Source organism: Leptosomus discolor, chromosome 2 (assembly GCF_034619465.1).
Source record: "Leptosomus discolor isolate bLepDis1 chromosome 2, bLepDis1.hap2, whole genome shotgun sequence".
In the NCBI taxonomy this organism is placed as follows: domain Eukaryota; kingdom Metazoa; phylum Chordata; class Aves; order Leptosomiformes; family Leptosomidae; genus Leptosomus; species Leptosomus discolor.
In genome coordinates, this window is record NC_141392.1 from 66,718,611 (window position 1) to 66,746,566 (window position 27,956).

The 27,956-nt window shown below is 39.9% G+C and overlaps 1 protein-coding gene across 1 annotated transcript in view; it reads left to right on the plus strand.

Annotated features, from left to right (window-relative positions):
• The window catches only part of ARHGAP18 (Rho GTPase activating protein 18), a 66,943-nt gene that overhangs the window by 23,903 nt on the left and 15,084 nt on the right, over positions 1 to 27,956 (plus strand). The window contains exons 2-8 of the mRNA XM_086461236.1: positions 5,311 to 5,510; positions 7,678 to 7,913; positions 10,766 to 10,838; positions 17,223 to 17,392; positions 19,607 to 19,772; positions 22,439 to 22,530; positions 25,160 to 25,237. Coding sequence (XP_086317362.1) covers positions 5,311 to 5,510; positions 7,678 to 7,913; positions 10,766 to 10,838; positions 17,223 to 17,392; positions 19,607 to 19,772; positions 22,439 to 22,530; positions 25,160 to 25,237 — 1,015 coding nt within the window. The remainder of the gene's footprint in view (positions 1 to 5,310; positions 5,511 to 7,677; positions 7,914 to 10,765; positions 10,839 to 17,222; positions 17,393 to 19,606; positions 19,773 to 22,438; positions 22,531 to 25,159; positions 25,238 to 27,956) is intronic.

Here is a 27,956-nt window from a genome sequence, read left to right on the forward strand (position 1 = left end):
CCAGGCCTGAATTTTGAATTTTGAAATTTGGCAAAAGCAGGTGTTAAAAACGACCCTGTACAGAAATTCCTAATTTGTAGGCAGAAAAAGTGTTTCACAGTCCTGCCTTTCACTTGCATTTCATCTGTTGTGCTTTTTTTTTGTTTTGTTTCCAGGGAGAAGATAACGTTATAGAGACTGGTGTATTTTTGCTTTATATTCTTACAGTATTTAGTAGCTGGACTTTGTCTTTTCCTGGGGTAGTGAGCTCTGCTGCAATAATCCTGTTAGAGGAACTCCGCTTCTCTTTCAGCAGTGTTAATCTACTATGTTTGGTTCAACAGTGTATTTATATTCCCTAGTTTTTATTACTGTGAACATCCTTGCATTTAGTGTTTTCTGCCTTTCAGTATATTTACACGTCTAATATATGCATACCTATATACATAGTATATACCTTACAATTATGATGTTTGTAAAATGATGTAGAAGGATCATATTCAGATCCAAAATTAGTCGCTAGCACTATAGAAATGACAAAGATTATCTTTTTCTCATTGCTCACTGTTTTAAAGCACAACATAGGCCTAAATTCTAAAAATGGGAGTAAGAGGAAAATTTGCTTTCTGCAAACTGAATTTATCTGAAATCCCAGTGAAAGTGCACCTTACTAATTGATTAATCTCTAGCTGCTGTAGTTTACACATCACGAGTATCACTTATGAACTGCTAAAAAGTCACTGACACAGACAGGGAAATTTAGATAGTGCAGGAAAGAAAATAAGCGGTAAAGACAACTGCACCAGTATAAAGTGACTATTGATGAAATCAAAATCAGGCTGACAGAACTTGAAGAAAGCACATTATTATGGTGTAAAACAGTGATTAATGTGAAGAGTCATATTTTTCTTACAGGCTGAGAAAGGACACAGTTGGTCACAAAAGGAAAGGCAGAAGGAAATACTTGTGCACAGTTCTTCTCCCTTAAGTACTTGCCACAACGTGCAGCTCATCAGTGCTTAGTGAAATAACCCAAATCTGGTTTCTTTCCTTGTAAATGTAATGATTGGTGTTCATTACAAGAACTGTTTTTAATGGCTTCCCCCTGGAAGAGCTGGAGTGCTTTGTCTTGCATCCATCCTTGATGTTTCTAATAAATAAATGTGTCTCCAGTGGGTGGGACAATAAGATTAACTCTCCTAAGAGACTGCAATAACTATACTGAAGAATGGGTTTTATACCTGGGGGCTCAGTTGTGTGCTGAGATAAATAGGCAAAAATCTCATCAGCTGCAAAGGGCATGTGTCTGGGTATCAGAGGTCAGAACTGACTGTGTAATTTGGAAATGAGAGTATTGCACTTGTCCCTGTAAAGCTATTTGAGGAGTAAACTGTTTACTGATGATTGGAAATAGATGTTAATAAGATTGTAATAGAGTTTGAGAGTGTTGTTAGTGAAGACCTTGACAGAAATACAAGTTTTCTGGGGGGAAAAAAAAACATGCTGGAGAGTAAATTTACCATTTAGTAATCTCAAATGCTAAATGAGTAGTGTTTGGAAATTACTTTAAATGACTTTGTTTGTTAGCAGTAGCTTACATTTTCTGGGGGAAAAAAGAGATCTCCTTGAAGATACTTGCGAAAAGCAGCTGCATTATTCAAATTGTAAATAGAAAAACTGAATGCCTAAAAACTTAGGAATGTGCTGGAGAAGTAACCTATTTTCTGCAACCACAGTAACAGCTTTTTTTGTAATGAACTGTGCTTGTTTCCTGCTGATAGTTTTTTGGAAGTCAGTCTACAAAATTTTAAAGCTTGCAACATGGGGTATTTGAAATACTTTTTTTTTTTTTTATAAGTCTTTCTGAGAATGTGGGATTAATTATTTTTAAAAACATATATCTTTTCCTTATAATTCCTTATAATGTTATTGCTAAGATTGATTGCTTTTCCTCTTGTCCTCTGTTTTTTTTCTTGGCCTTAACTTTTTCTCATCTATGCTTTTTTATTGTGTGATTATGCAACTAGTGCTTATTAAGCATATGTTTGGAGAACGATTGAATTTATTGGAAGGTCACAGCAGAAATCCCATGTTCTTGGTCATGTCCACAGATATCTAAAAATAGAAACCTATTTTTCCCTGTGCTGTGAATCTGCACCAACCCTATGGTATCAAGACTGTCCTCCTTTTTCCTCAAAGGGTCTTTCTTGTTTGTGCCTCTTTGTGCACAGGGGTTCATAGGAGGGACAGAGATGAGGATGCCTGGAGCCACTGCTGAGCAGATTATGCACCAAATACTGCTTCACTAGCATCTTTTTCTGGTGGGGTATGCAAAGCAACAAACGTTGAACCAAGTGAAAAATAAGATCTGACCTGCTATGTCAGCTAAAGTTCTAGCAGTTGTTCTCTCCTAGTCTGAGCCTCTCTCTGTCCTAGCCCACAGAAATGTGCATTGTGGATGTGGACAAGTGCAGATGGCTATGAAAGGGTTTGCAGTCCGAACAGATACTGGGGATAGGGGGTTGATCGAGTCCGACGAGGGAAGACAAGGAATCGGTGAGTGGAGCAGGAGCAGTGTGGCAGTGGCCGGTGGCACTGGCTCCTGAGGAGCCCAAGCGCTGCCGACGCTAAGGCTGCCAGCTGTGAGTGGGCCTAAGGCAACATGGATTTTGAAGGAGAAATTTGCAACAGAGCAGTGAGGTTTTGGTGTGAATATTTCTTGGAAGGTTCTGCTGGTTGTTCATGTCCTTCTCTGAGGGCTTTCATGGGGAAAAGTGACGTTACTGCCCACTCAAAGTTGGGAGCTGCTGTATATCGGATTCATTAATGAAAGATGGAAAGGTCAGGCCAGGAAGAGCTGTACAAGAAAAGCAGCTTATGTTTGGTTGAGTAGAGCAGGCCTGTGACATGACTGAAGGGTAGGGCACAGCCTCTGAGAGTTAGTGGAGTGTTTTAATGTACAGCAAATGCGTACAGGGCCTTGAAAATGGCCTGGAGTGCTCTGTGCTGAATATCAGCTGTGCATTTCAGGACACAGACTTATCTTCTCCGAGACAGGACTTAGTCTGGGGCTTTTTTTGGAAGGACAAGGGGAGCACTGCCCTGGAAGCGTGGCACAGAGTCACAGCCTGCTGCAGCATATCCCACCTCAGCCTGCCAGAGTCCCACGACACGTATGCTTTTAGCGTATTCAGTCTGTTAGTTTTATCTTTTGCATGGTGCACTGTGGTGGTTAAATTTCAGCCGAGGTCTGTCAGTGAGAGCAGGTGGTTCCAAAGGTGAAAGGCACTGAAGAGCTGCCGAGCAGCTCCGCAGGATTAAACTGAGGGACAACAAGCTGAAACCTGACCTCACTCAGGCTGCAGTTCGAGTGTAAGAAAGTCTGGTCATGAGAGGGACCCAGCTTGCTCTGAGCACCTTCAGCTGCAGGAGGGAAGCCTTGGCAAGGGCTGGGAAGTCTGACCTGCTTTGGCCACACTTGGCATCTACGTTGGCTGCTGGGAACGCTTCTGGTGTGGCTCCATGAACATCTTTCTGCAGTGATTAGTGTTGGGTTCACAAGCAGCACAGGTCACACACGGGACACGCCTGTCAGGAGAAGTTTAGTAACTAAGGTAGCTACATGGAGAAATTGTATTTATTGGGTAACATACACTACTAGCAAGATGTTGCTATTGCCATTGATGCAGAAGCTAAATACTCCTTTATATATATTTTTTTTTTCCCCCTGGGCTTTCAAATAAGGGCAGGTTAAGGAATGGTGTTGGGGCGCATATTAGCTTGGTAGTTCATTGTCATTTATTAACTTGTATCTGGAGCAGAGAGGCAGGGCGGGTAGAAACTCATAGTCCTTCCATAAGGCTCTTTACCTTTAAAGGCAAAGTCCGTATAGTTAGTATTTCTTATCAGAGAATCAAGCACATATGGTGTGAAAACATTTGCAGCTTGGACACGCAAGGGGCTTATCTTCAGAGAGAAAGGTATGGCTTTTTTACTTAGGGGCAGCTAATAAGCATCAGTTGTCCCAAGATAAAATGTAAGGACGAGGTGCTTTTGTTTGAATTCTAGATAAACTTGCAAAGTCAGCCAAATGGGAAGGTAGGACTTAATTTAGTACGTTCACATTGTGATAGATCCACAATGCTTATTTTTGATGTGTTTTTCTCCCATATTAAGTGATATTTATTACTTAACCCCAAACCATGCCTTCTTTTTTAGAATATGGAGACAAATTCAGACACAGAAGACATCTGAAGCTGTTCCTGAAATGTTAAGAACTTACTATTTTTTAATACAAGGAAGAATTTTGATATACTGTCACAATAGTAGAGTAACTTAGTTTAGAAAGGACCACTGAGATCATCTTGTCTGGTCTGCCCCCTGCTCAAAGCAGGGCCAACTCTGAAGTTAGATCAGGTTGCTGCTTGTGTAATCCACTGATACTCTGAATCAGTTTGTGGGTTTTGATTTGGTGCATTTGACTGTAAGGATGACCTGTGACTTTAATGACATCATTATAACCTTTGCACTTTTTAAGAGGAATTCTTTGCTAGGTCAGTGGCAATTTTTGACGATGACTTAAAGAAGTCAAGATGGGACCTAGAGGTTTCATCTTGCTGGTTTCTTTTTTCTAGTCTAGCTATGCTTAAGATGAAAGATCCTTTTTGAAAGCCTTAGCAACATACATTTGGCAGAGTGAGGCAAAATCTAGTAATATCGAACTATAAAACCGGTAAGCTTTCATTCAAAGAGGAAGCAAGATAGAAACAAATAGTGGCTTTTGTTAAACATTTGGACTCACCAGTTTACTTCATGAACTGTAACTTCAGTAGTTCTACTTTGTCCTTTCCCAGCTGTAATTAAGGTCATAGGTACCAGACTAAACATTAATAAAAAATAAAAGCAGACTAGAAAAGGAAGAAAGTAAAAGTACTGTCAAGCTATAAGTATTTACTCAGGCAGAAAGACACTTTTGAAAAATTCTTTATGAAGAGTGGGGCTAGGAAGATACGTACCATGAAGTTTGTGGAAATGACTGTTGTGAGTTGAATTAGAAGTTTGGTGTGACTGGGATTACTAGAACTTGGATTCATTATTTCCTCTTTAATACAGGCTCCTGGGCCATTCCAGATTGGGAGATATGTAGAGCAGAAATGCTAGATTAAAAATATATTACGGATATTAAAAGAAATTTTTAATATCTTGTTTTCTTGTTGACAGTAGCTTGCTTTGATACTTTGACACAATTTATCAGTAACTGCCTTCACAGATATTAATATAACCTGTATCTTAAAATGCTAACAGCAATTGCTTTTTGGTTTATATTTGTAGCCGTCGGTCTGGCCAGTATACAATGAACCATGACCACTCCAAGAAGACCCCTGATGGAGCATCGTTTGACCGCTCAGGATCCCAGGACTCCTTGGATGAACTGTCTATGGATGACTACTGGAAAGAACTTGAAAACATTCATGAAACCAGAGGAAATAATCATGAGGAACGAGTAGCACTTGTAGTGAAAGAGCCAGATGGTAATGAAATCCGTTCTTGTGAATGAATTTGAGTCTGCTGATTTAGGGATTTTTCTTTTAGTCTTATTTCAAGAGATGGCACTCGCCAAACACACGTAAATCAAAAAGTTCACTCTACTGAACATGCACTTTGAAAACTGTGTTGCCCCTGATGCATATCACCAGAAACAGGCAGTGCCCTGAAAGAGAATTGTATCTGAGATAAGTAAAAGACCGGTTTTCCTTTAAATAGTGTTTGCAGAACATTAGAAAGGTGCCTGTACTTGCAAATCACAATTGAAGCATTATTTGCAGTTTACTGTTAAACTAACTTACCCTTTCACTCTTTGTGTATGTTGTTCATTATTGTAGCTATTGTGGATAGAAAGCTTCTACCTTACAAGACAAGCCAATGATTAACCAGTTTAAGTTTAGTAACTTTCTATGCTTGTAACTGTTGTGACTGTTCAATTGTATTATTTTTCTTTCTCAGAAGCATCAGTTATGGGCCACTCATGAGGGCATGGTCTTAGAAGTTGGGCAATTTCTGTATTTTTCTTGTCCTGTCAGATAGAAGAGCAATAATGCCCTTAATTCCACTCTTTTCTCAAAAATTATTTTTTAGCAGTGTAGTATCTGCCTCTCTCCCATTTTTACGAGAGGCCCACAGTCTCGGTAAATTAAAATGGTGAGTTTTACATTTTGGTATGGCCTCTGCGTGCGTGAGAAGAATGTGCTCCATTAGCTTTCAAAGGGATTTGCACTTCTGCCTCCCTAGGCATTTTGAACCATCGCTGCTATTTACAAGTGCTCTGAAGAAGATAACAACCTGGCCTCTGGAGAAAGCAGCAAGGCTCTGAGCCCACGTGTGCAGGGAGCGGGGCATCTGACAGAGCTGCAAGGCTTTCTCCAGGGCAGCAGAGCCCATTGTTTTGCAGTGCATGAGCCTCTTCTCTTACCCCAGCTCACTGATGCTGCTATGCTTTCAGGCTCTGCACTCCGAAACCCACCATTTCCTTTTTTATTCACATATAGCCTTCTTCCTGCTAGTTACTGCTCTGGCTTGAGTTGCTGACTCTGGCATGAAGCCCAAGTGAGTCAGCGCCGTTGAGTTGATCAGCTCGAGCAGGTGTTGCTGTGCCCCACACCTTGCCTAACGTGCAGCATCTCGCTTGGGTGTGAGTACTCCTGAGCGTGTGGGACACTGCAGCTGGCTGATGGGACTGTCTAGGTGGGGGCTTGCTTGAGACGGCATAGCAAAATTCATACTTAAAATTTAGTGTCTGTTTTCTGAACACTGTTACTATTCAGGTGCCCACTTGGATGTTCTTTGGGCACTGTGGGAAACTACAGTCAGTGGTGAAGCTGACATGCCAGCTTTGGAGTACTTTCAGATATCTGATTGAATTGCAGTGTTACTTGAACATTTGAGGGGATTGTTGGCATTCAGCACAAGCTCAGCTGCTACAGACAGAACTTAATGTTTTAAAGACAGTATCATTAGAGAGATACTGATTTCAGAAGCAGGAGTTTTGCCATAGGTGACAGTATTTAATAGCTTTCTCCTCTTTCATGTGCAGTAGTCTGTCAATAGAGGATACCTTATCGGCTGTAAGACTAAAGCAACAATTGTTTTGTGGGCTGTCAGCAGGCTGGAGACCATGTCATAAGAACTGATTAAAGAAATAGCGTTAAGGTGACTCCTGTAGCCTGGTTTGTCTTTCATTAAATTGAGCTAGTGGAGGGCTGCAGTATTAATGTATCAAGAAATGTGGGCAGAACCGTGTCAGCAAGGGAGCTAAAAAGATTGAGGACTGAACTAAAAATCAATGAAGCAGCAATGATCAGAGGCTTTCAGACTTCCCATACATGTTTATATCTAGGCACATTTATAAAATGGTATATGATTTAATAGAAGTGCTATAGATTATTATAAAGATTGCCTCATAGCAATCTGTATTGGATTAACTATTTTAAAAGCTTTGGTGTCATACGTTAACTCTTTTGAAGCTTTTTAGAAACAATAGCTTTTTTCCAAGTCATGGTAGTGTAAGTAATTGCTCTTAAATGTGGATCCCCTTATACTTTTCCTGTGAACTGCATTAACTATATCATGTCATTAATATCCAGTGTGCTTAACTGTACTCGAAAGCCAATGTTTATGGCTTTTTCTCTTCACCTTGCTTAGAGGGAGAACTGGAAGAAGAATGGCTGAAGGAGGCAGGTCTGTCAAATCTGTTTGGCGAGAGCTCTGGTGACTCCCTGGAAAGTGTGGTGTTTCTGTCCACACTGACCCGAACCCAGAAGGCAGCGGTAGAAAAACGGGTAGAAACTGTCACACAAACCATGAGAAAAAAGAACAAACAGCACCAGATTCCTGATGTCAGAGATATCTTCAGGCTACAGAATGACTCAAAGGGAAAAGTAAGTTTCTGTCCATCGTTTTGTTTGATTCTGGGAGAGAGAAGAGAGGGACATGTAGGGATGGGGGGACAGGGAAGGGATGCACAGGCACAAAAGAGATATCTGGACGATTTGTGTCTAGCTTTTCACTGATTTCCAAGGGGATTTTTTACTGAATTGATGGGAGTAGCATTGGTCCAGACTTGATGTTGCTTTAAGCAATTTTAGTATGTAGAAAGAAGTATTGTGTATTGGCCCCGTATTACTTAAAGGTGATGAGTAAAACAACCACTCCATAGGCAAGATGGTAATCTGAATTAGTTTTAACGCAGATGCAAAACTCATGACGTCAATAACCCAAAGAGCTACCAAAAGCCCACTTTTACCTTTGGGTGGTAGTACCTCTTATTTCCTGCTGCTCTTGTTTCTTTTATTGAAGGAAAAAAAAAAAAAAAAAAAGAGGGAAAAAAAAAGTCATCAACCTAACCTCCTCTATTTTGGCTAGGTCTTTATGCCTGTCAGCTAGGGGCTTAGATCCCATACAGCCCGTGCGTGTCATTAAATTGTGTGTGGGGAGTTGCTCTGACAGGTCCTGAAGGGTTCGAGTTTCCTCTCATGGGGTATGGAACAACCTCTCCCGTGTGCAGGAAAGGGGAAGGAGGGAAATGGAGACTATGATTAGAATTCCTCTGCTGTGGAGAAGCGTATGTGTCCTGACTGCTCCGCCAAAAGCAGCTAGGTCTTCAGCCATCAGAAGACTCTGACCTGATGGGAGTGAACGGCTAGCTTACCTGACCTCAGCCCCATCCCTTGTACTTGCTGCTGCCTGTGAAGGACAGTCTGATTTATTGCCTTAAACAACCTGTTTTGTAGATTTTATGTATGTGTCTTGGACGGGACGCTGCCGTTCAGCGCAATGGTAGCAGGGCTGGCAAGCATAGTAAATTTTAAGGGGATTTAACTTCCTCCTTCCTCCAGCAGCTTCCTCTCCTTCAGCAACTCCTTTCAAATTTTACTGGTAGAAGTGAAACATAGTGGGGGGAGTTTGTAAGCTCAAAAGTGTGTTCTGGAGGCACAGCTTCTGTTTCACTGTTCTACTTTGCATGTTCTTACAGAAAGGATATTAATGCCATAAAAGCTTTCTGGATTTGGAATTGACTACACCTAAAAATTACAAGATCTAATAGCAGAGCAATTTAGGTAAAATATCATATAGCTTAAAGCAGTATGATTTCCCTTTCAAGTATGTTATTTCAGTAAAGCACAAGAAATACTCATGTTCCTGTATTTAAGCTATACAATGTAATGTTTGAAAATCATATGTCACAGTGTTCAGTAGACTTCTGTGTCTCTTAAACTACATGTTTTGATACTGATGACATCAGTGGGAAGTAATTCAAACAAACAAATGATTGTAGCCACTTAAGATACATAAACCAGAAGGTTAGAATATTTATTAAATATAGAAATAACTGGGAAAAAAAAAAAGAATCCTTCTAAACCTGTCTCTTTGACTGAAGTAAAATAATACAAATGTAGGACCTCAAATCTATACTGCTTTCCTTTTTCCAAAGCAAGATGGTTATTCAAAAATCATTGCTTGTGGTTATTCATCTAATCTGTCACAAAAAGCTTGTAGTGAAGTAGCTTCTACAACCTCCATAGGTAACTTGTCTCAGTGCTTTGTTGCTGTCCCATCATTAGAAAGCTTTTTATGTAACAAAAGAGGACTGAAGCCATCTGCAGCTGTATGAAGTAATTCCAGTTTAATAATAGCCTCCAAAAATCCTGTAACCTCCCTTCACCTGGAGGAAAGCAGGAGGAAAGGTAAAACAATAGTGTTGATGTTTCTGCTAAATTTCCTGCCATATTCCCAAAGAGGAACTAGACTTTTGGTACCTTGACAGCTTCCCAGTCTGCTCCTACTGCTCTGTGAAACAGTAATAACTTCCTGGGCAGTTATGCTGTCTTCTACCTCTCAAGATCCCCGATTAAAAAAAAAAAAAAATAAATACGGATTTGTGTCGGTAGGAGAAGTCTTTTAAAACTTGCATTTTTTTTTCTCAGTAAATATGGAGTTATACAGTGCTTGAGTAAAATATAATTAAAAATTCAGAGTGCTAAACTTCCATTGTTGATTTGAGGTGACAAAAACCTAATAAAAAATTAATATTTGGGTAAAAACATGTATGGGTATATGTATACCGATGTGTATATCCATCTGTATCTATCTATCTATCTAGATAGATAGATATATCTACGGGTATAGATTTTCTACATGTTCTGAAATACTTTTTTCTGTAGTAGGTGTCATCCAGTTCATAGAATGTGACAAATCTTGAGACTGGGTGGTGCAGCATTGTAGAAAGGAGAAAATGATTCAAATCCTTCCCTGTTTTGTTGTCTCTTCGAAGTGTCCTGGTTTTGATGTTGGGAATGCAAGCTGTTAGCACAGACACTAATGTCAGGCAGGCCTGCAAAAGGGATAGATTTGCTCTGTAGGACAGTCAACCATGCAAGATTTTGCAAGAGGAAGGAATTTGTTCTCAGTCAGTGAAAATGTCTCCTCCAGATTCCCTTTCCATATCCTTTCCTGTGAAAACTGTGGTTTCAGGTTAAAGACCACATTGTCTTACTCTTTGCAACTCTGGAAAATTAAGTCTTATACCCACTTAGCCTTTTAGGAAGAAGGGAAATGGACTTACTTCTCTCTTAGTTACCTATATTTCAAGTCCCCTTAGAAAGCACACAGGTGTGCTTCTGCATACCCCTGAATTGCAGGAGTATGTGTTTTAATCCTGTGGAGTTGAAGGAGTTTCTACAACCATGCATTTGGTTTTTATAGGCATGCATGTTTATTGTTCCTTTCTTAGGTCTGTGATGGAAGTGAACCCTCAACTGTGAGAACAAGTGAAAATAAAAATGAAACACCAGATGGAGCAAAAGGTAATGCCAAACTCTCATCTTTTCCTTTTTTTTTTTTCTTTTTTTCCTTTTGGTTTGTAGACTTTCAACTACACCAGCTACTACATAGGTCTATATTTCAAGCAAAAGAAAGTGAAATTCTTATGAGAAACCTATTCTGGCCTGCTTTGTTGTGTAAAATTTTTAAGCGTGGCTGTAAGTAGTGTCCTTTGAGCCATCTGGGAAACCTTGTTTGTTACCAGTCATGATCTATAATCAAGTCATCTGGGAGAAGTCTTCTCTCACATCTTATGCTTAGGTCTTTCCTGATCCTTAATTTATCCCTTCTGGTCTATCTCTGCTGTACAGTACAGGAAATGAAGCATTATACATAAGCTCATCAGTGCGTACAAGAGAACAAAAACAAATGGACTATAAACATCCAAAAAAAAGTGAGAACTGGCTGTGTATCTGCAGCTCAAAATGAAAAAAACGCAGGATGGAAGAAAAAAGTTGTTTACCTTTTTAGGGAAAATGGAAAGGAAATAGCACTGTATGTGTAGAACTGGGTTGTGTTCAACAGTGTGTGATTACATGAGAGGGGTGCAGTACCCATGGAAGACCCCTGCCTCTCACTGCCAGGTAGGACAGAGTGTTACAGAGGTCCTTAGCTGAACCCATAGTTTCTGTTTTGAAAGTATGAATTTTGATTAAAGACTTCAACAAACCTTTCTGCTGTTCGAGTCCAATAATAAAAGGGTGGCTGCCCTGCATCATTGTAAGTTTCTTCGAAGTAGGGGTTGCACCATGTCTGTATTACCACCATACTGTCACTGCAGAGATCAGGATATTAACTGGCAACCATTTAAGCTTTAAGATACTGCGTTGCTATTCTGCCTTGTGTGTATGTTGGGGCTGTTTTCTTCTTCCAGGGGGCTGGATAGCACGTAGGTTTTACACTGAATCCTATAGCTGCTTAAATAGTAAAGCGGGCAGACCAAGTTCCCTACTGCAAATTACTTATCTGTGATTTAGCCGCCAAATAAAATTCTGCTCCTGTTCCAGAATACTGACCAGTAGTATTCTGGAAAAAATACTACTTTAGGATTGGGCTTAGAAAACAGCAACAGACAATACAGGATGTGCGTGGAAGTTGAAGTGGGAGAGATGGATATAAACCAGCCCTGAATATCACCAAATCTGTGTGTTTATAAAAGTGCTGTTAATCCTTCCCTCCCTCCTTCTCAGCAAACCTCAATCCAATAAGAACAATAAAAAATTGGGAGGACTGCCAGACTGCTGGTTCAGCACAAGGGAAGGAAGAGATGCCTGGTGCTTGTGTCAATAAACTGCACTGTAGGATTCAGAGCTGGAAAATTACCAAGCAATTATTACAGAGTTTTTATCACATCTGGTTCTTTTTTTCCAGTGGCCCTGATGAACCCTTCAGAAATGGGAAGTTCTGAAAGGCAAATCCCATATGCTAGCTCTCCTCAGCACAGACTGTGATGTGGATGGCAAATGCAGCCTGCTTACATCCTGATACACTTCTGCTCTTGTCAACATGTTAAAGTGGGCTCTGCTCCCAAGATTGGAGCAGGAAGAAAAAATCAGTTCAATTTGCAGTCAAACCATGCATGTTTGGTGGTGTTAAAAGCACCGCACCTGTTTCAGTGTTGTGCTGTGATCTTTCCTCCAGAATGATGAGCAAATTAGTGTTATACAAACAGTGAATGAATTTAAGGCAAAAAGTAAACAATGCGTGATATTTCAGTGATACTAAATATTTGTGAAATCCAAATCCAAAAATGTTATTTTAAAAAGGAAGCCCCCTTTGACAGGGAAGTAGTACCAGTTTTGCCTGAAAAATATGAATATCATCTCAGACATTACAAATAAAATCCAAAGCTTAGATTCAGATGTCTTAAAACTGTTAGAGTGAATGACTCTGGCATTTCTCCAAAGGTGATGACTCTGTTCCTAATTTGGTACTTGAATGCTGCATTCCCAAGTGCTTCTGCCAGACTGAAGATGACAATGGTTTGCCCTTAGAGCATACATGGATTGTGTGAACCTGTGCTCACTCCTCCTTTCTTGCCAGTCCAACACGCCTTGTTTCTTGTCTGAACAATGTGAGCAAACTCAGGGAATAATACAAAACTATTATATTTTTATTCTTTTCTGCCTGATCCTTCTCAAACAGAACATTTTAGTCAGTTCCTAACATTCTTTTGTTGATAGATACATATTTGAGATACTTTGGAAGGACCCTCACTTACTGGCATTAAGTGCCTCTTTGTTTCATGTAGGTACAGAGTGTGTCTACAGGAAACTTAAAGAAAATTCAGAGTCATGTATTAAGCTGTCACTCACTAAAGACCTGCAAAGCTAGCATTATGTTCAACAGCTATGGAAGAAAAAAAAAAGTAATTCTCTTTGCTTGCCTGTGGAAACGGGTAAATAATAGTGTTGATTGAGACATCTCAAGAAATAAAAGGGAAAGAATAAAGCAGATGAAAAGCTAAATACTTGTTAGCTTAAATAGAGAAGCAGCAAAAGTCACTTTACTGTGGGACTGCAGTTGTCCTTCTGAACACACAGTATTAGCCACAAGGGAAGGATGTTAGATAAAGCCTCTGTATAAGGGCAGCCTCAAAGCATAATGATCTGGCAAATGGATGAAAGAATTGCATGTCCTATGTGTGACGTGAGGGAAGAGAGCTGTAATGTTTGCTTCTTGATAGGGAAAAAGGCTGAAGTATGGTTGTATTTTTTAATTAAAGAGTTTGTTCCTGCTTTTTGTTTTACGTGATAAATGAGGAATATATGGCTGGAATGATAAAGTGAAAAGATTACAAAGGCTTTTTTTTTTTTATTTTCTATGTAAAATCATCTGTGAATTAGCATTTTAGAGAAATACTTCGTCAGTCAAAAAAAAAAATCAGCCGTTCTACCTTTCCAATTATAAATTAAGATCTATCAGCATAGCTCCAGAGGGGTATACTCTAGATTCTCTAGCAGAACTAGGAAATAGCAAGGTTGACACTTCTGGTATTTCAATGTCCAATTAAAAAATCTAAAATGTAATCCCCACCCCATGCCTGAAGAAGTCTCGTCATTTTATGTGATCTTTAAATAGCACTGTGAACCACGGAAAGGGTGCAGGACTAATGTAAAATACAGTTTCCATATCCTCATAGATAATATTTACCTTTTTCTGTATCACACTTGCATTTCTCTCATGAAATACTGCGTGGTGGGTCTGTGCAAACCACAGGAAGTTCAACAAGGCCAAGTGCAAGGTCCTGCACATGGGTCAGGGCAATCCCAAGCACAAATGATTGTGTCTGGGCAATGAGGATCGAGAGCAGCCCTGCAGAGAAGGACTTCAGAGTGCTGGTGGATGAAAAACTGAATAAGAGCCAGCAGCGTGCACTCGCAGCCCAGAAAGCAAATCGCATCCTGGGCCGCATCAAAAGAAGCGTGGCCAGCAGGTCGAGGCTCTCTGCTCTGCTCTGGTGAGACCCCACCTGCAGTACTGTGTCCAGCTCTGGGGCCTCCAGCATAAGAAAGACATGGACCTGCTTGAGCGGGTGCAGAGGAGGGCCACGAAGATGACCAGGGGCCTGGAGCACCTCCCCTGTGAGGGCAGGCTGAGAGAGTTGGGGTTGTTCAGCCTGGAGAAGGCTCCAAGGAGACCTTATAGTGGCATTCCAGTACTTCAAGGGGGCCTGCAGGAAGGGTGGGGAGGGACTCTTTACCAGGGAGTGTGGTGACAGAACGAGGGTTAACAGTTTCAAACTGCACGAGGGTAGATTTAAATTAGATATTAGGAAGAAATTCTTTCCTGTGGGGGTGGTGAGACACTGGAACAAGTTGCCCAGAGAGACTGTGGCTGCCCCCTCCTTGGCAGTGTTCAAGGCCAAATTGGATGGGCCTTTGAGCAACCTGGTCTAGTGGAAGGTGTCCCAGCTCATGGCAGGGGGGTTGGAACGAGGTGATCTTTAAGGTCCCTTCCAACCCAAACTGTTCTGTAATTCTATGTAGTTGGCAGGCTGGCAGAACACCAAAGCTGCTTCCTCTTACAGCTGGTTCCTAGGTAACGAATGCACAACAATAGGAGCAAGGCTATATGACCAAGAAGAATCTCGCCACAACAGCAGCATTTCCAGACCTTTAAAATGTGCACAGCATTACCAAGACATCTGCTTTACACAACACCTTCTTATGACCAGAGGACTGAAATAGGAGCTACTGCTTTATTGTTTGTTAACATCAGATCCTTCCCAGTCTGGTAGGAAGTATGTAGGTCAAATACAGGCCACATTAGCATGACAGAAGTCTGGGGGGGGCAGGGAACTGTTTTCCTTTGGTTTGGATGCATTAAGCAGCTTACATGATATATACATATACACAGAGGGAAGCCAAAGATCGAAGCCAGGGATGAATTTGACCTTGGATATGTTTGGTTACTGAGGTCTCATGTATCTTTTTACCAAAAGAAGCATCTCTGGTTTCAGGATCAGCTTAATCTTTAGCGTATGCCTCAGCGTCTTTCGGGGTCTATGGAAAGTCAGCAGAAGCCACTCAGGAAAGAGCAAATGGTGAGGAACGTACACTACAGGCAAAGCTTGGAAATCTTTTATTCTCCTCACAGCATTGCTTGGTTGTAAGCAGAGTCAAAGTGTTAGCTCAAATCCACCTTCTCTCTCTGAAAGCATCTCAGTTCTGCATTAGTTACTTTGACGTGGGAATGGTTGCAAAAAGCACTGTGCCTTGCCAGAGAGTGGCTGTGCTGGCTGCAGCCACTTGCCTGTCCATCAAGTCCCCCGAGTTTGGCCCCAGCAGACTGAGGTAATTTTCTGGACTTACTCTAAAGAATATCAGAGACTCGTCTTGGTTTTGTGCCTTTCAATTAGATATAGATAGAATTCAGAAAAATTTTCGAGTTGGTGTATTTTTTTTTTTAAAACTTGATGCTTCATATGTGATTAGGGTTGCGTGCTTGCAGCTCAGCTCTTTTGCAGACCACTGAAAGTATCAGTGTAGAGCAGCACTTCCTTGATGCCTTCTCTCTTAATCAGTCTATCTATCTGCAGCCTTCCCCCTGCTCCAACATCAAATGTGGCTGTACCTGTAACTACTTTCTGGGAATTTTTTTCTGGCTTGCCTTAGCATAGTTATTCCAGGCCATACAAAATTTTCCCACAGCAGTGTAAAGAGATTAATCTGTTATGGTACATGATATTCTTATACCAAAGCATATGCAGTGCTTATGGTTCTTCTCCTCATGTCCATTTCCATCCCACTTTTCCTGCACATGTGGTGTGTTATCTGTGAATAGGGTGCATTCTCCTGCAAGTAGGAGCCAGTGGCAGAATCATGGTCCCACTGAAATGAACAGGATTGATTTGTTTATATTTGCCCTGGTTTTAAGAAAGTCTGGATTACATCACAAATACTTCCAAGGTATTTGTAATGTCTTGTACAAGGAACTTAATCCTAGATATAGCCTTTAAGAAGTAGCACATCACGAGAGACAGTGGAGAGATCAGAATTTTTCTCTGGCTAAATTGTCTTTGATGCATTGCATTAAATACTGTTATTTACAATGTAATTTTTCTCTTGCTTCTTTCATGATATACTTTAACTTCAGACTGAAAAGCAATGGTCAATTTACTAGGAAATTAGACTTCTTCTTTTTCTAAAAGCAGAACTGCCTCTCCCTTTTTTTCCTTCTGTTTGGTTTTTTTTTTTGTTTTTTTTTTAAAAAACAACAAAACGTGTTCTAAATTTGTCTAGTGTTTGATTCCTTTAAGGAACAAAGAAAGAGAAGTAAGGCCATTGTTGTGTACTTAGTCCTTCCCTGTATCATGGAAACATGTCCAAACATTTTTGAGGAATCTAGACTCTTCAGACTGAGGTGAGGACAGGAATGTTGTGACAAAGACATGATCCGTGTACTCCCTATTGTTCCCAGATGTTAATGCTTTGGATCATAGAGGAAACATTCTCTTTTGCTTTTGAAATTTTAACAGCAGAAAGAATTGCTGATTTGGTTGCAGGACATTACACTCTTTGAGGCTGGAAAGTGTTTGATGGCAAGAAACTTCTGATGCCAAAGATGTTTGACTCTGGAAGATTTTGGGAGTCTGCTGTTTGTTTGAGGTGGATTGCTTTATCTTTTGGTAATAGATAAACAGGAGAAAACCCCATGCCTTGGCAGAATTATTCAAGAAAACTACAAAAGGTGGGCCCTTGTAAGAAGCTAAATTTTCAACTGACATAAAAAATGCAGAAATCAATGAATTTGCGACTAGAAAGTCCATCCCTTGCACAGCGTTAACTTCTACTTGGTTTTAAACTTACTCTTGTGCAGTGAGTGGCGCTCAATTATGCTGCTGTTGATTATTACTCTGTTTTCAGGTACAAAGTTCAGTCTTGGAACGGATGAGCAGAAGAGCGTGCTTGAAGACATGCCATTTTCAGACACTGACATCAATTTGGAGATATCATTTGCAGAGCAGGCAGCTAATCTCAAAGACAGCTCAGTAGGCAAAATGTGCAAGGGTGGAGGGGGTGACACTCTTCTCCCGGTAGGTGTTCCCTATTTGTTGCTCTCATTCTTTGTTTTTACTAGTGGTACTGTTTGGATGATATTTATCTGATAGTGGTGAACTGGATTTAGAAGAATGTTGTCGGATCCAGCTTCATGGAGATAGATCTTCTCAAGATAACTTATTTTTGGGAATAGTATTCTCAATAACACGGAAGTAACTGCTTTTACGCCCATTTGTGTCATTGTTGTCCATCTGGCAAAATGCACTCTATGTGTAAGCAGTAATGGGCTGGTAATACTAAGGTGGAACAGAGGCAAAGTGGTAGTTGTACACAAACTGTGTCTTAGCTTCATTTGTTTACAGCCTGTTTTCGTGTTGTGTGAGGCAAGATGCTTTACCTCTGTAGTAAAAAGCTCTATTGTCATTTAAAAAGGCTTGGTTGATGTCTGTAGAAACCTTGTGCAGTTATCCAATGCAGATAGGTGAGAGATGAGAATGAAGAACAGAATAGCCTACAGAAGTCTAAAGTCAAATGGCAGGAAATTAAGGACTAGTTTGTGCTCAGTTTTTCTTTCCAACTCTTAATAAAAAAAGGCTCATTCTGAATGAATCCAAATAAATGCAAAGGAAGATCCTCCAAGGCATTTTGTTGATCCTCAGGCATCTCTTTGAGGATCTCTCTCTACCTAATGGTTCATGAGCATGCAGTTACATATGGCCTGTAAATAAATGACTGGTGTGAAAAACATCTTTTTTTTTCCTAACAGTGCATGCAAACATGTCTGAGTAAAATAAACGTAGTCTGAAGTAATAACGTTTCACAGTTCTTCAGACATTTAATTTAGATAAGGACATGTGCAATTCTTCAAATAGTAATTACCCCATGTGTCTTAGTTTAAACATTATAAACCAGACACTAATGGATATTTAGAAATGGATTTTAAAGTGTAGAGTCATGTTTCTCTAATGCAGCCTATAACAAGGAAACAATAGCTAGACTTTAACTTACTCCTGTATATATGCATATAAATATGTATGCATAATACATACATTAACTATACTTTTAGCTAGGCTTATGCAGGATTACTCAAAGACATGGCATGGGATTTCTTTTTCAGTGATGAAAGGAGCAGCAAAATGACAGGAAAAAGAAGGGAGTTACCCATTTAAATCTACAATTTGTATTCATTGCACCTTCGTCATTGGCAGCTATTTTTAAACATACATGTTTGTGCAAGTCAGTGAAACCTCAAGGCGGGAAACTGACTATGTGTCTACAATTCATAAATGTTTATATTTCAGTATGTGCCCTTGTAGATATGTACCATAACTGCCAATTCATCTGTGCCATTGCTGGGTGTGTACAGAATGAGAAAGTAATTCTGAAGTATAATATATCTTTCCAAATGGAAGAAAGTCTTGTCAACCTTCCTGCTTTGAGTCAGGCACAGGCAAGAGTCTTACTTAGAAGCCTGCTGGTGAGAGATGGAGTTAAAAAGCTCTATGAGCTGGGAAGTCCCTTGCTCTCTCGCCTCAATTCCTTATATTGGTCTCTGACTGCAGCTTCTGAGCATTTAGTGCAGTAGAAATGAGCTATAATTAAGGATCCTCCTTTCCTAAGAAGGGAACTGCTTTATTATTATTTCTATGGCAGGCAAATATGTTATTTTGTGTGCATAAATGCAGAGGGATTTCTATCCCATTTGCACGTGCATAGAATTGTTCATGGACAGCCATTTGCACCACTGTAAATTGCAGAAGGATGCAGAAGGTGGTGGTGTCGGGGGTGGCAGGTGGTTGCAAGAAGGACAAAGCCAGACTCTTCTTTGCACAGCAAAAGGACAAGAGGCAGTGGACACAAGTGATTACAGGGGAAATTCTGTTTTGCAAAGTAAAAAAAAAGTCCCCATGAGAGCATTAAGCACTGGAACAAGTGCTTAAACACAGTTTATTGGGAGTTTTCAAAATTCAGGTGGACAACACAACAAGCAACCTGATCAGGCTTTGAATTTAGCCTTGCTTTGAGCAGGTAGTTGAATTAGGTGACCTCCAGAAGTCACTAGGAACCTAAATTCTCCTATGATTTTAAGATCATCTGCTTTTCAGCCTGTTTGGGGTGTTCTCCTGTGATTTAGTCAGTAACAGCAAGCTTCGTGATGAAAGGTTGTGCCCTGAAGGAAGCACAGCCTTCGAGCTAAGTAATTTGCTATGACATGGATTGTTCACTTTGCTGCAAATCTCTGCTTTTAGAATTTCAGGCTGCCGAAGGACAAAACAGGTACCACAAAGATTGGTGACCTGGCCCCTCAGGACATGAAGAAAGTCTATTCTTTAGCACTGATTGAATTAACTGCTCTCTATGACATACTTGGGACAGAATTCAAGCAGCAAAAAGCTGTAAAAATGAAGACCAAAGGTGAGTTGGTGTTTCATATTCTGAACCAAATGGGTCTGTTTTCCAGCAGAAAATTTATATTAATATATAAATAGTAACATGGGTCCTGAACAGCATTTAATTATATGCCTTAGCTCAAGGTACGCTTTAGGCAAGTTCACGTGCAAGCTGGCCAGCTACACGACCATGCTCTTTGTCTAAAGTTAAAACTCAGGTGAGTCACTAAGCAGATAAAACAAGGAGTGAAGAAGGGGAGCTGTTTTAGTAGCATGCTGTGCAGGAAGAATTGCTTCACAGAAGTTTATATGTGCTGATATATTCCATGGCAGGGCATGTGTGTGTGCTCTTTGTGGGTATTCTTTTCCTGCTTTCCTGAAGGTGGGTACTGTGCTACTTCTATGATTGGACGCAGTGATCTTAAAGGTCTTTTCCACCCTAAATAATTCTGTGATTCTACCTGGCTTTTTTGCTTTTGTTGCCTCTGGCTGGAGATGCTGGGAGCCTTTGTCACCTGCTTTCCTCTTCTGTTTGGCACAAACTTTCCTGTGTCACACAGGCCGTGCCCATCCAGTACTTACTCAGGCCATAATGCAGTTTTTATACTGAAGGGCATCATATTACGTGGAAGATTTGGGTTGTTGCAAAGGGTGTCGAGACAGCTGCAATGCGTCATTTTGCTCTGCAAACCATTGGAGCATATGTATAATCACAGTGCTTTTCGTGGGAGCATGGGACACATGGAAACCAATTTCAAGATGTTAGAGGTTTTCACTGCTTTGTTTGTTTTCTGTATTTCTGGCTTCTACAAAATGCTTTACAAGAGCTTGAAACGTGTTACCAGTTAATCACAAGCCCGCTTTGGCCTAAGCCCTGTTGTCAAGGTTCAGCGAATGTGACAGTGCAATAGCTCACTTTAAATAATTGAAATCAGCAGAGGAGGGTGAGAGATATACAGCAAGGTACAATAGATTCTTCTGAATATGCTCTTCACCTTACAGTAGTAGAAAATAACATTTTAAATGAAAAGGTATACACAAAAACTTCTATGAGACTTTGATCCCTTAAATGCATTTTGTACTTCCAGAAGTGCTTGTGCTTTCACTAATAAACAGAAACAAAACACTTTCTTCTCTTGTATTTTGGGTCTTAGTTTTAATTGATTCTTCTTACCAAATTTATTGTTAATTGAATCTCAATCATAGCATTATTATCTGAATGACAAGCAGTCATGAAAAACATTGAATTGATTAACTTTTTTTAAAGTTAAAAAAGATGGGCTAGATTCATGGTGTAGGAAATAGACAATGACATGTCACCTTTTCTGCCAAACAAATCTGCTTTTGCAGTGTAATGTCTTCAGTGCCTGTTGCTCTACCTGACCCTCGCCTCTTCACTCCTGAAATGTTGTTTGGCCAATTGATTCGTACAATGGTGGATCAGTTGGCTGTCCCCCTTTGTGCTTGACTACGTAAAGATGATGAAAATGTAATTCTTCTGGGGAATGCTGTGCTGTGCCTGTGCCCAACCCTGCCTTTCTGTTGACCTCCTACAGTTTTTTCCTCCAACTTCATCTCAGTAGAAACTTTTATTATTGATGAGATCTTCAAGATGATAAGATCTTGACTGTATGTTGACTGTATGTACGAGTCCCTGCAGATTTTATAGGTAGGCTTTTTATGCTGATAGAGATATGAGAACTCCCTGATTTGCCACTGAAACTGATGTTTCTTTGACATATATCACGTTCCCTCAAGGGCCGACATCTTAGTAATTACAACTGTTCTGTGCTCAGTATTGGCAGCGTGTCGTACCAAGCAGGAATTTTTAGCTACATACAGTGTTATATGCTGTTTCAGAAAAATGGCACATACAGCAACTATCAGTACTTCTGACTAACTTTGGGTTAGTCGTTACTAGTATAGGTCTCTCAGTGGTCGTTCACATCTATTCAGCTGGGCCGTAAACAAATGGGAGTCCCATTTACTTGAAGACTAAGGCTAGTTTTGCATCAGGGCTAGATTAACTGAGACTAGATTCTATTTTTTTTTTTAAATTTGCATTGCCTTAGCACTATTGTAAAGGCTATTTTCTAACCAAGACTTAACTACTTTTGCTTTTATTTAAAAAAAAAACCACAACAAAAACGGACACCTTTGGCGAGATGGTGATCTTGCTGTCCTACCAGTGTTGGTATAAAAGCACATGGGTTGAAAAGCCCTTCTTTCAAAACCCTCATAGAGAGAAGTGTTCAGAGTAACTCTGGGTGATAATTATATCGGTCTCATTTTACTCGTGCCATTTGCATCTTAACTATAGTAACTTGCATTGAGTGATGAAGATCTGCGTTGCAGGTCACCATCACACTCATTCTGCAAACCAGAACCACACAGATGGTTCACTTAGGCAGTTTGCTTCACTCTACTGCAGAGTATGTGGATGGCAATTTAAAGTCAAAACAGAAGACTCCTGATTTATGGTTGAAGGAAGAGATGAATGAATCCTTTGTAGCCAGAATGCTTTGTGTAATAACTTGATTGACGAAGACATTCAAACACTTTGAACAAAAGGTCAATAGCTCTGAATGTAGTGAATAGGCTTATTGCTTCAAAAATGTGGTTTTATGCCATTATCACAGGTACTGTAACAGATGTGGATAATATCTCTGTTTCTTTTGCTTTATTCTTCAGACTCTGGCTTGTTTGGTGTCCCACTGTCAGTTTTACTGGAACAAGATCAGAAGAAGGTGCCAGGAACCAAGATCCCACTGATTTTTCAAAAGGTAAATTGTCACAAACAAGTCAACTTGTTACATACCTGCAAATGACAAACAAATAACATTTTGTCTTGGATTTATTTGCTCCCTGTAGCACAGTTTTCAGTGTGTTACTCTAATCAATCAAAGTTATTGTAACTTTTATTTGCACCTTTATTTATTAGTTCAGTAAATGTGATACTTTGCTTTGCATCAGACATGTTTTGAGTTAAAGGAATAAAGATTAGTTTTTGTTACAACTAGTCTCCGTGATTTAGGCAAGTTTACGAATAAGCCTGTGAAAACCAACAATCAGTGTAAGAACCCACTGCAGCCAAATTCCATCTCATGAAGGTGGTCTAACTTCCATCATCAGTAGGGCTGACGTCAAGCAAAGACTTGAAATTCCATAGAAATTCTTATTCCCTTGCCCACAGGCTGAACCTACTTTTCTAGGAAGTGTTTTTCTCCTTTCAGAAGTGATTTGGGCCACAAGACAGATGGCTACAGGGTGAGAGTCAGGCTGGACAACTGCCTGTGGTGGTGGCAGCAGCCCTTTTCCAGATTTTTTGCTTTAGTACATGGGGAAATACTTTGGCCTATATCATGTCATGGTAATGGGAAAGATAATGGGAAAGATGGTGGAGACCCTGGATTTACTGTCCATGCATAGCAGGTCTCATTGCATGAGAAGGGAGAGACCACAGCGTGCGAACCAGTACTAACAGTGACAGAAACTCAGTACTGTGTCATCACATTTTCAGTAGGTTTGGGAAACTGCTTGTTAAGTTATTTTTCAAGAAACAGAAAACGCAAAGTAGTTTTGCATCACTCTCCCAAAACTATTGCTGTGTCATTCATGCCAGAAATTACTTCCTCAGGATCATAAAAATACATGTCTGGGAAAGATGCTTTGTAGAAAAAAAGAAATCAAATGATAAAAAGTGATTGATCACTGTGCTCTCCTAGCAACATAGTAATCATAGTTCTTCAGGATGAAAATTCTACATAAATATTTCTAGATTATTGATGCAATTTGTTTTGTAAGGTGCAGATGTGATTTGGAACACAGTTCTTTTTTGAATGAGAATATGAAAATAAAAATTTTCACTTTTCTTCTGCCTGTTCTCTACAGCATGTGCTTTCCAAGAACAGAGATTTGTATGAAGTGCAAGGAAGAACATTTTTGTGCATACTGCTTTTTAAATATACCTTGGTTATCACTGAAATGAAACAAACCAAGCTAATAGGAAGGCTGCTTAATTAAAAAATGAATCTTTTAATAAAAAATATATCTGATTTTTATTTCCTTGAGGAATTATGGTTAAAAATTGCAAAATTTAGCCTAGGGTTTTCTGATGGGAAAATCTGAGGGTAATACTGATCCATAATAATCTCCACCACCAGAAGTTTCTGCCGATACTGTTTCAGGTCCCTGGCCTGCTCATGAAGCCATGCAAAGCAGCCCTGACAGAGATGAAGAGGGGATTTCCTGTAGGCAGGAGGCTGGTGGTGGCCAAGGGGGCACTTGTGAGTGAGTGCGTGCGAAGGAGTCATGGCCTCCGGCAGTGCCACCAGACCTTGCCTCCTGCTAGACGAGGTGATGCGGCAAATCGCTCGTCATACCCACGGAGTCTTTCTGTCCAACTCTGGTGAAAGCCAGGTACAGTGGGAGTTGGATGCAGCCAGTTAGCACGTTTTTTTTTTCAACCAAGGAAAATATACCAGGGTGATACCTTTAGTGCTGTTTTCTATGTTTGTGGCTTTTTCTGTCTGCTCTTTTTTATGGTATTTATCAGTTGCATAAATACAGTGGTAGGTAAACTCCCTTTAATTTCTGTGACTGGAGAAAACACAGCTGTGTTGCATAATTTTTCTTACTCAAGAGCTGGCACAGGAAGGCATGTAACAAAGGCACTGCCCTAGTTAAACTTTGCGAGAACCGTTTGTGCTAAAATGATGTCATCAGCTTTTGACGTTTACAAATTTCTTTTGAATACTCTTAGATCTGTCCTTCAGTGAACGCTTCTAGGCATATCTTTTAGAGAAACAGAATCTATGATACGTGTTTTAAGTACTTTTACAGAATTTCTACTGATTTATCGAAACCACGTGTAGGATTGCAGACTGCTGAGTTTGTTAGGAAGATGCCGATATTTGCAAAGCTCAGGCTTCTTTAAAGCCTAAAAATACTGGCAAAGTCATAAAGAAGAGAGTTTGTGAGAAAGTTAGTGCTGTTATCTCTAATATTAGCTTAATTGTTTTGATTCGGAGACATTTTAACAAGGGTAGTAATTGGCATTTATTTTTAGAGCCAGATTAAGTTTGGGAAAAAACTGCGTCAGTCGTGGGAGGAGATTTGAAGGAGGTCTAAAAAATACAGTTTTGTTTTTTAATAAAATAGACAAGCTTTAATAGTGTTCATAAAACAGGTAAGAGCCATGTTAAAGGTTTTGTCCTACATCTACAACAACTGTAATCCATTTGTAAACCGTGTGTTTGTGTGTCTACTTGTTACATATGTGTGTGCACAAATGCATGCATACACATACACACACACAGAGACATATACATAAAGGCTCCAGTATGTCAGAACTATTTCCCAGTAATTTTCAAGTGGCATCTTTGTTCATGCAATTTGATTTGTGTTTGGCAGCTGATTGCCCAGATTGAAGAGGCAACTCTGGAAACAGAAGGACTTCTTAGAATACCAGGAGTTGCAACACGGATAAAGGTAACAGATTCTTAACATCCCCCAAAACTTTTACTGATTTTATTTTGTCATACAAATATATTTTAACATCAGATTGTTGTGAAAAAACTTAAACAACATAAAGCAAAATCTCTTTACAAATCAAACTGAGTTAAATTAGCCAGAAAGCTGATCGTTTCATGCTGTGGTTTTGGGGAGATGACTGGGGTTCAAGTTTGAAGGAGAGTCAAGGCTACATTTCAAATTCAGTTGTGCCAAAATCTCATTAATTCTTGGCATGAGCTTTCCAGCCTTCTGCTTTTTCCCTGAACCAGCTTAATCATCTGAACAGTTCATACACAGTCTTTGTACCCCAGGAGGAAGCTTTTCTCTGGCATTGTGAGCCTATTTTAATAGCTAGACTTAACCTGTGTTATAGGGCAAGGCAGCCAGCATGCACTGAAGAACCTCTCACATTTATTTTTATGAACAGCAATATAACTACTCAGCTCACTAAGCACAATCTTGTTAGGCACGTCCGTGCGCACTGACACTTTGCAGAGTGAGTGCCAATTACATACGGACTATTCCCCAGTATTTGCCTTAATGCAGGATGCTAAATACGCAATGTGATTCACGCCAAGAGTCAATGTGTTAAAAAGACGGTCTGAACTGGCCTTAAATTCTAAACAGAAAGGACCATTTAAGTGAATTCAGCTGTCTGAAGATGTCTGCCAGCCTCTATCATGTAGAACTCAGTCCAGCAGCTGGTTCATTAGAAACAACTGAAAGAAGAGAATATTATGGAAATTGGCTTTGTTTATTTACCAGTAACTGATATATTACTTTTTTTACAGTTTTCCGCCATTCTTTATTTTCCACTTTTCATCAGTTTTGCAAATGGGAAAGATTTTGGGGTTATTTTGTTTATTGTTTATTCTTTGATTTTATCAATGTAATATGATTTCCCGGGCAGAGGTTCATTCATTCACTATTTGACTTTCATTGGGGGTTTTTACCTCTTTATTTTCAGGAGCTACTTCTTTGAATTAAGGAATTGTTTTGTTAGCAAAGATGTTAAGTTCCTTTACTTATTCAAACAGAAAATTTTATAGACAAACAATGAATTTAGCATACTAAATGACTGATATTTTCTCTTAATTTTCTTGAACTTTTTTTCTCCTATAGAAAAAGAAAATATTTTCCTCATTATGTAGTTTTATAGAAAGGCACATATAATCTCAAAAAAAAATAATCTGCTATCTTATTCTATAGATTTTAGAGTTCTTATTAAAAGAATGCACAGGATATACCCCATAGTTAAATACATTTACTTTAAAATCTAAGCATTGGTGCATTAGGGCGCATGGCTGACATTTCTGCCCTTGCCTCTCAGATAAAACAATTCTTTTTGTCTAGATGCATTTAACACAGTGATTTGGTCTGAATGTGGATGGAGGAGCTGATGAGGCTCAGGGGGAGAATGTTCATCTTTATTTCTAAAGCTTGCTTTTGTTGATGAGCAGGAGTTTGTGGCTTTAGACATCTGAGTTAGGATCTTTGCACCTTTGAACCCCTTACGTAATCAGTGGAGACAGAAGATCTCTCTGGAGGACAGTTGAGAACATCCAACTTTTATATCAAAACCTAAGTGTCCACATTTTCTTCGGAAATAGATCCATTTTCCGTTTGGACAAAGTTAAATTTAATGAGAACAGTATCTTAAAAATGTATCTAGTATCCTCTATCCAGTATGCCCTTTTTGTCCAGATAAATAATTAAGGCCATATTTTTCCACCACACTTTCCCTCACTTCATCTCATATACTTTACAAAACAAGCTACGGTCTCTGTTTTCCTTTTCTGTCTGGAAGAACTGAGGCAAGAAGAAGGGAGGGACTTGATCCTCAGGGCTGCTGTCCCTGAGTGTACTGCGGCCACTTCCCACTCTGCTGGACTGGGAAATAAATGAAGTGGGTCCAAGGCCAGGACTGACGCTTAGTGGGAGTCTAAGAAGGACTCAGTCTTTGCAGCACGTTCCCATTAATACATCTTTGGAAGCCCAGTACTAGCACTGCCATGGGAGCAATGCAGGTAGATGGTAATGTCTGCTGCCAACAGTGTCCTGCGCTTTCCCAACCCCAGAGTTACGAGGGATCACTGAGACTTTCAGTGCTGTTTATTCTGCTGCATAACCTCATGTTTTGCAGTACAGTTCCCTTCCGTAGAGGGCATGTTTGACACCCAGTGCTAGGCAAAGCTTTATGTGCCCAGCGGCATGGAGTTCCCTGTTGATGGCAAGACAGCTTTCCAGTCACAGAAATCTTTTCCCTGTGTTTTAAAAAGAGAACCAGCCTCACCTTAGTGTATGTTAACACACAATTGCCGTATTTGTTTACGAAAATGGCCATGCATGCATTACAGCAACACCCCTTGGTAGTAGTTTCAGAATTGCTATATGTATCAGCCACGTCTTAATATTATGGGGGATGGGAAGTCATAAGCCTTACGTGAATGAGTATGGTATCTGGTTCTTATGTTATATTCCATATGGCCCTAAGGCAGGCCCACGGGATTTGTTCCTGTATGATTTGGCCGTCTGCTGCCTATTACTATGTGTTTGCTTGCAGTGCTTCTGATTCCAAATTTATCTCTTTTTGTAGCAAAAGATCAGTGGCAGCTGGAGTTAAGTGATATTTCAGATATCCCTTTTTTCCCCCTTTCAAAATATGGAAGGTATTGCTGTGTGTATAATGCACGAC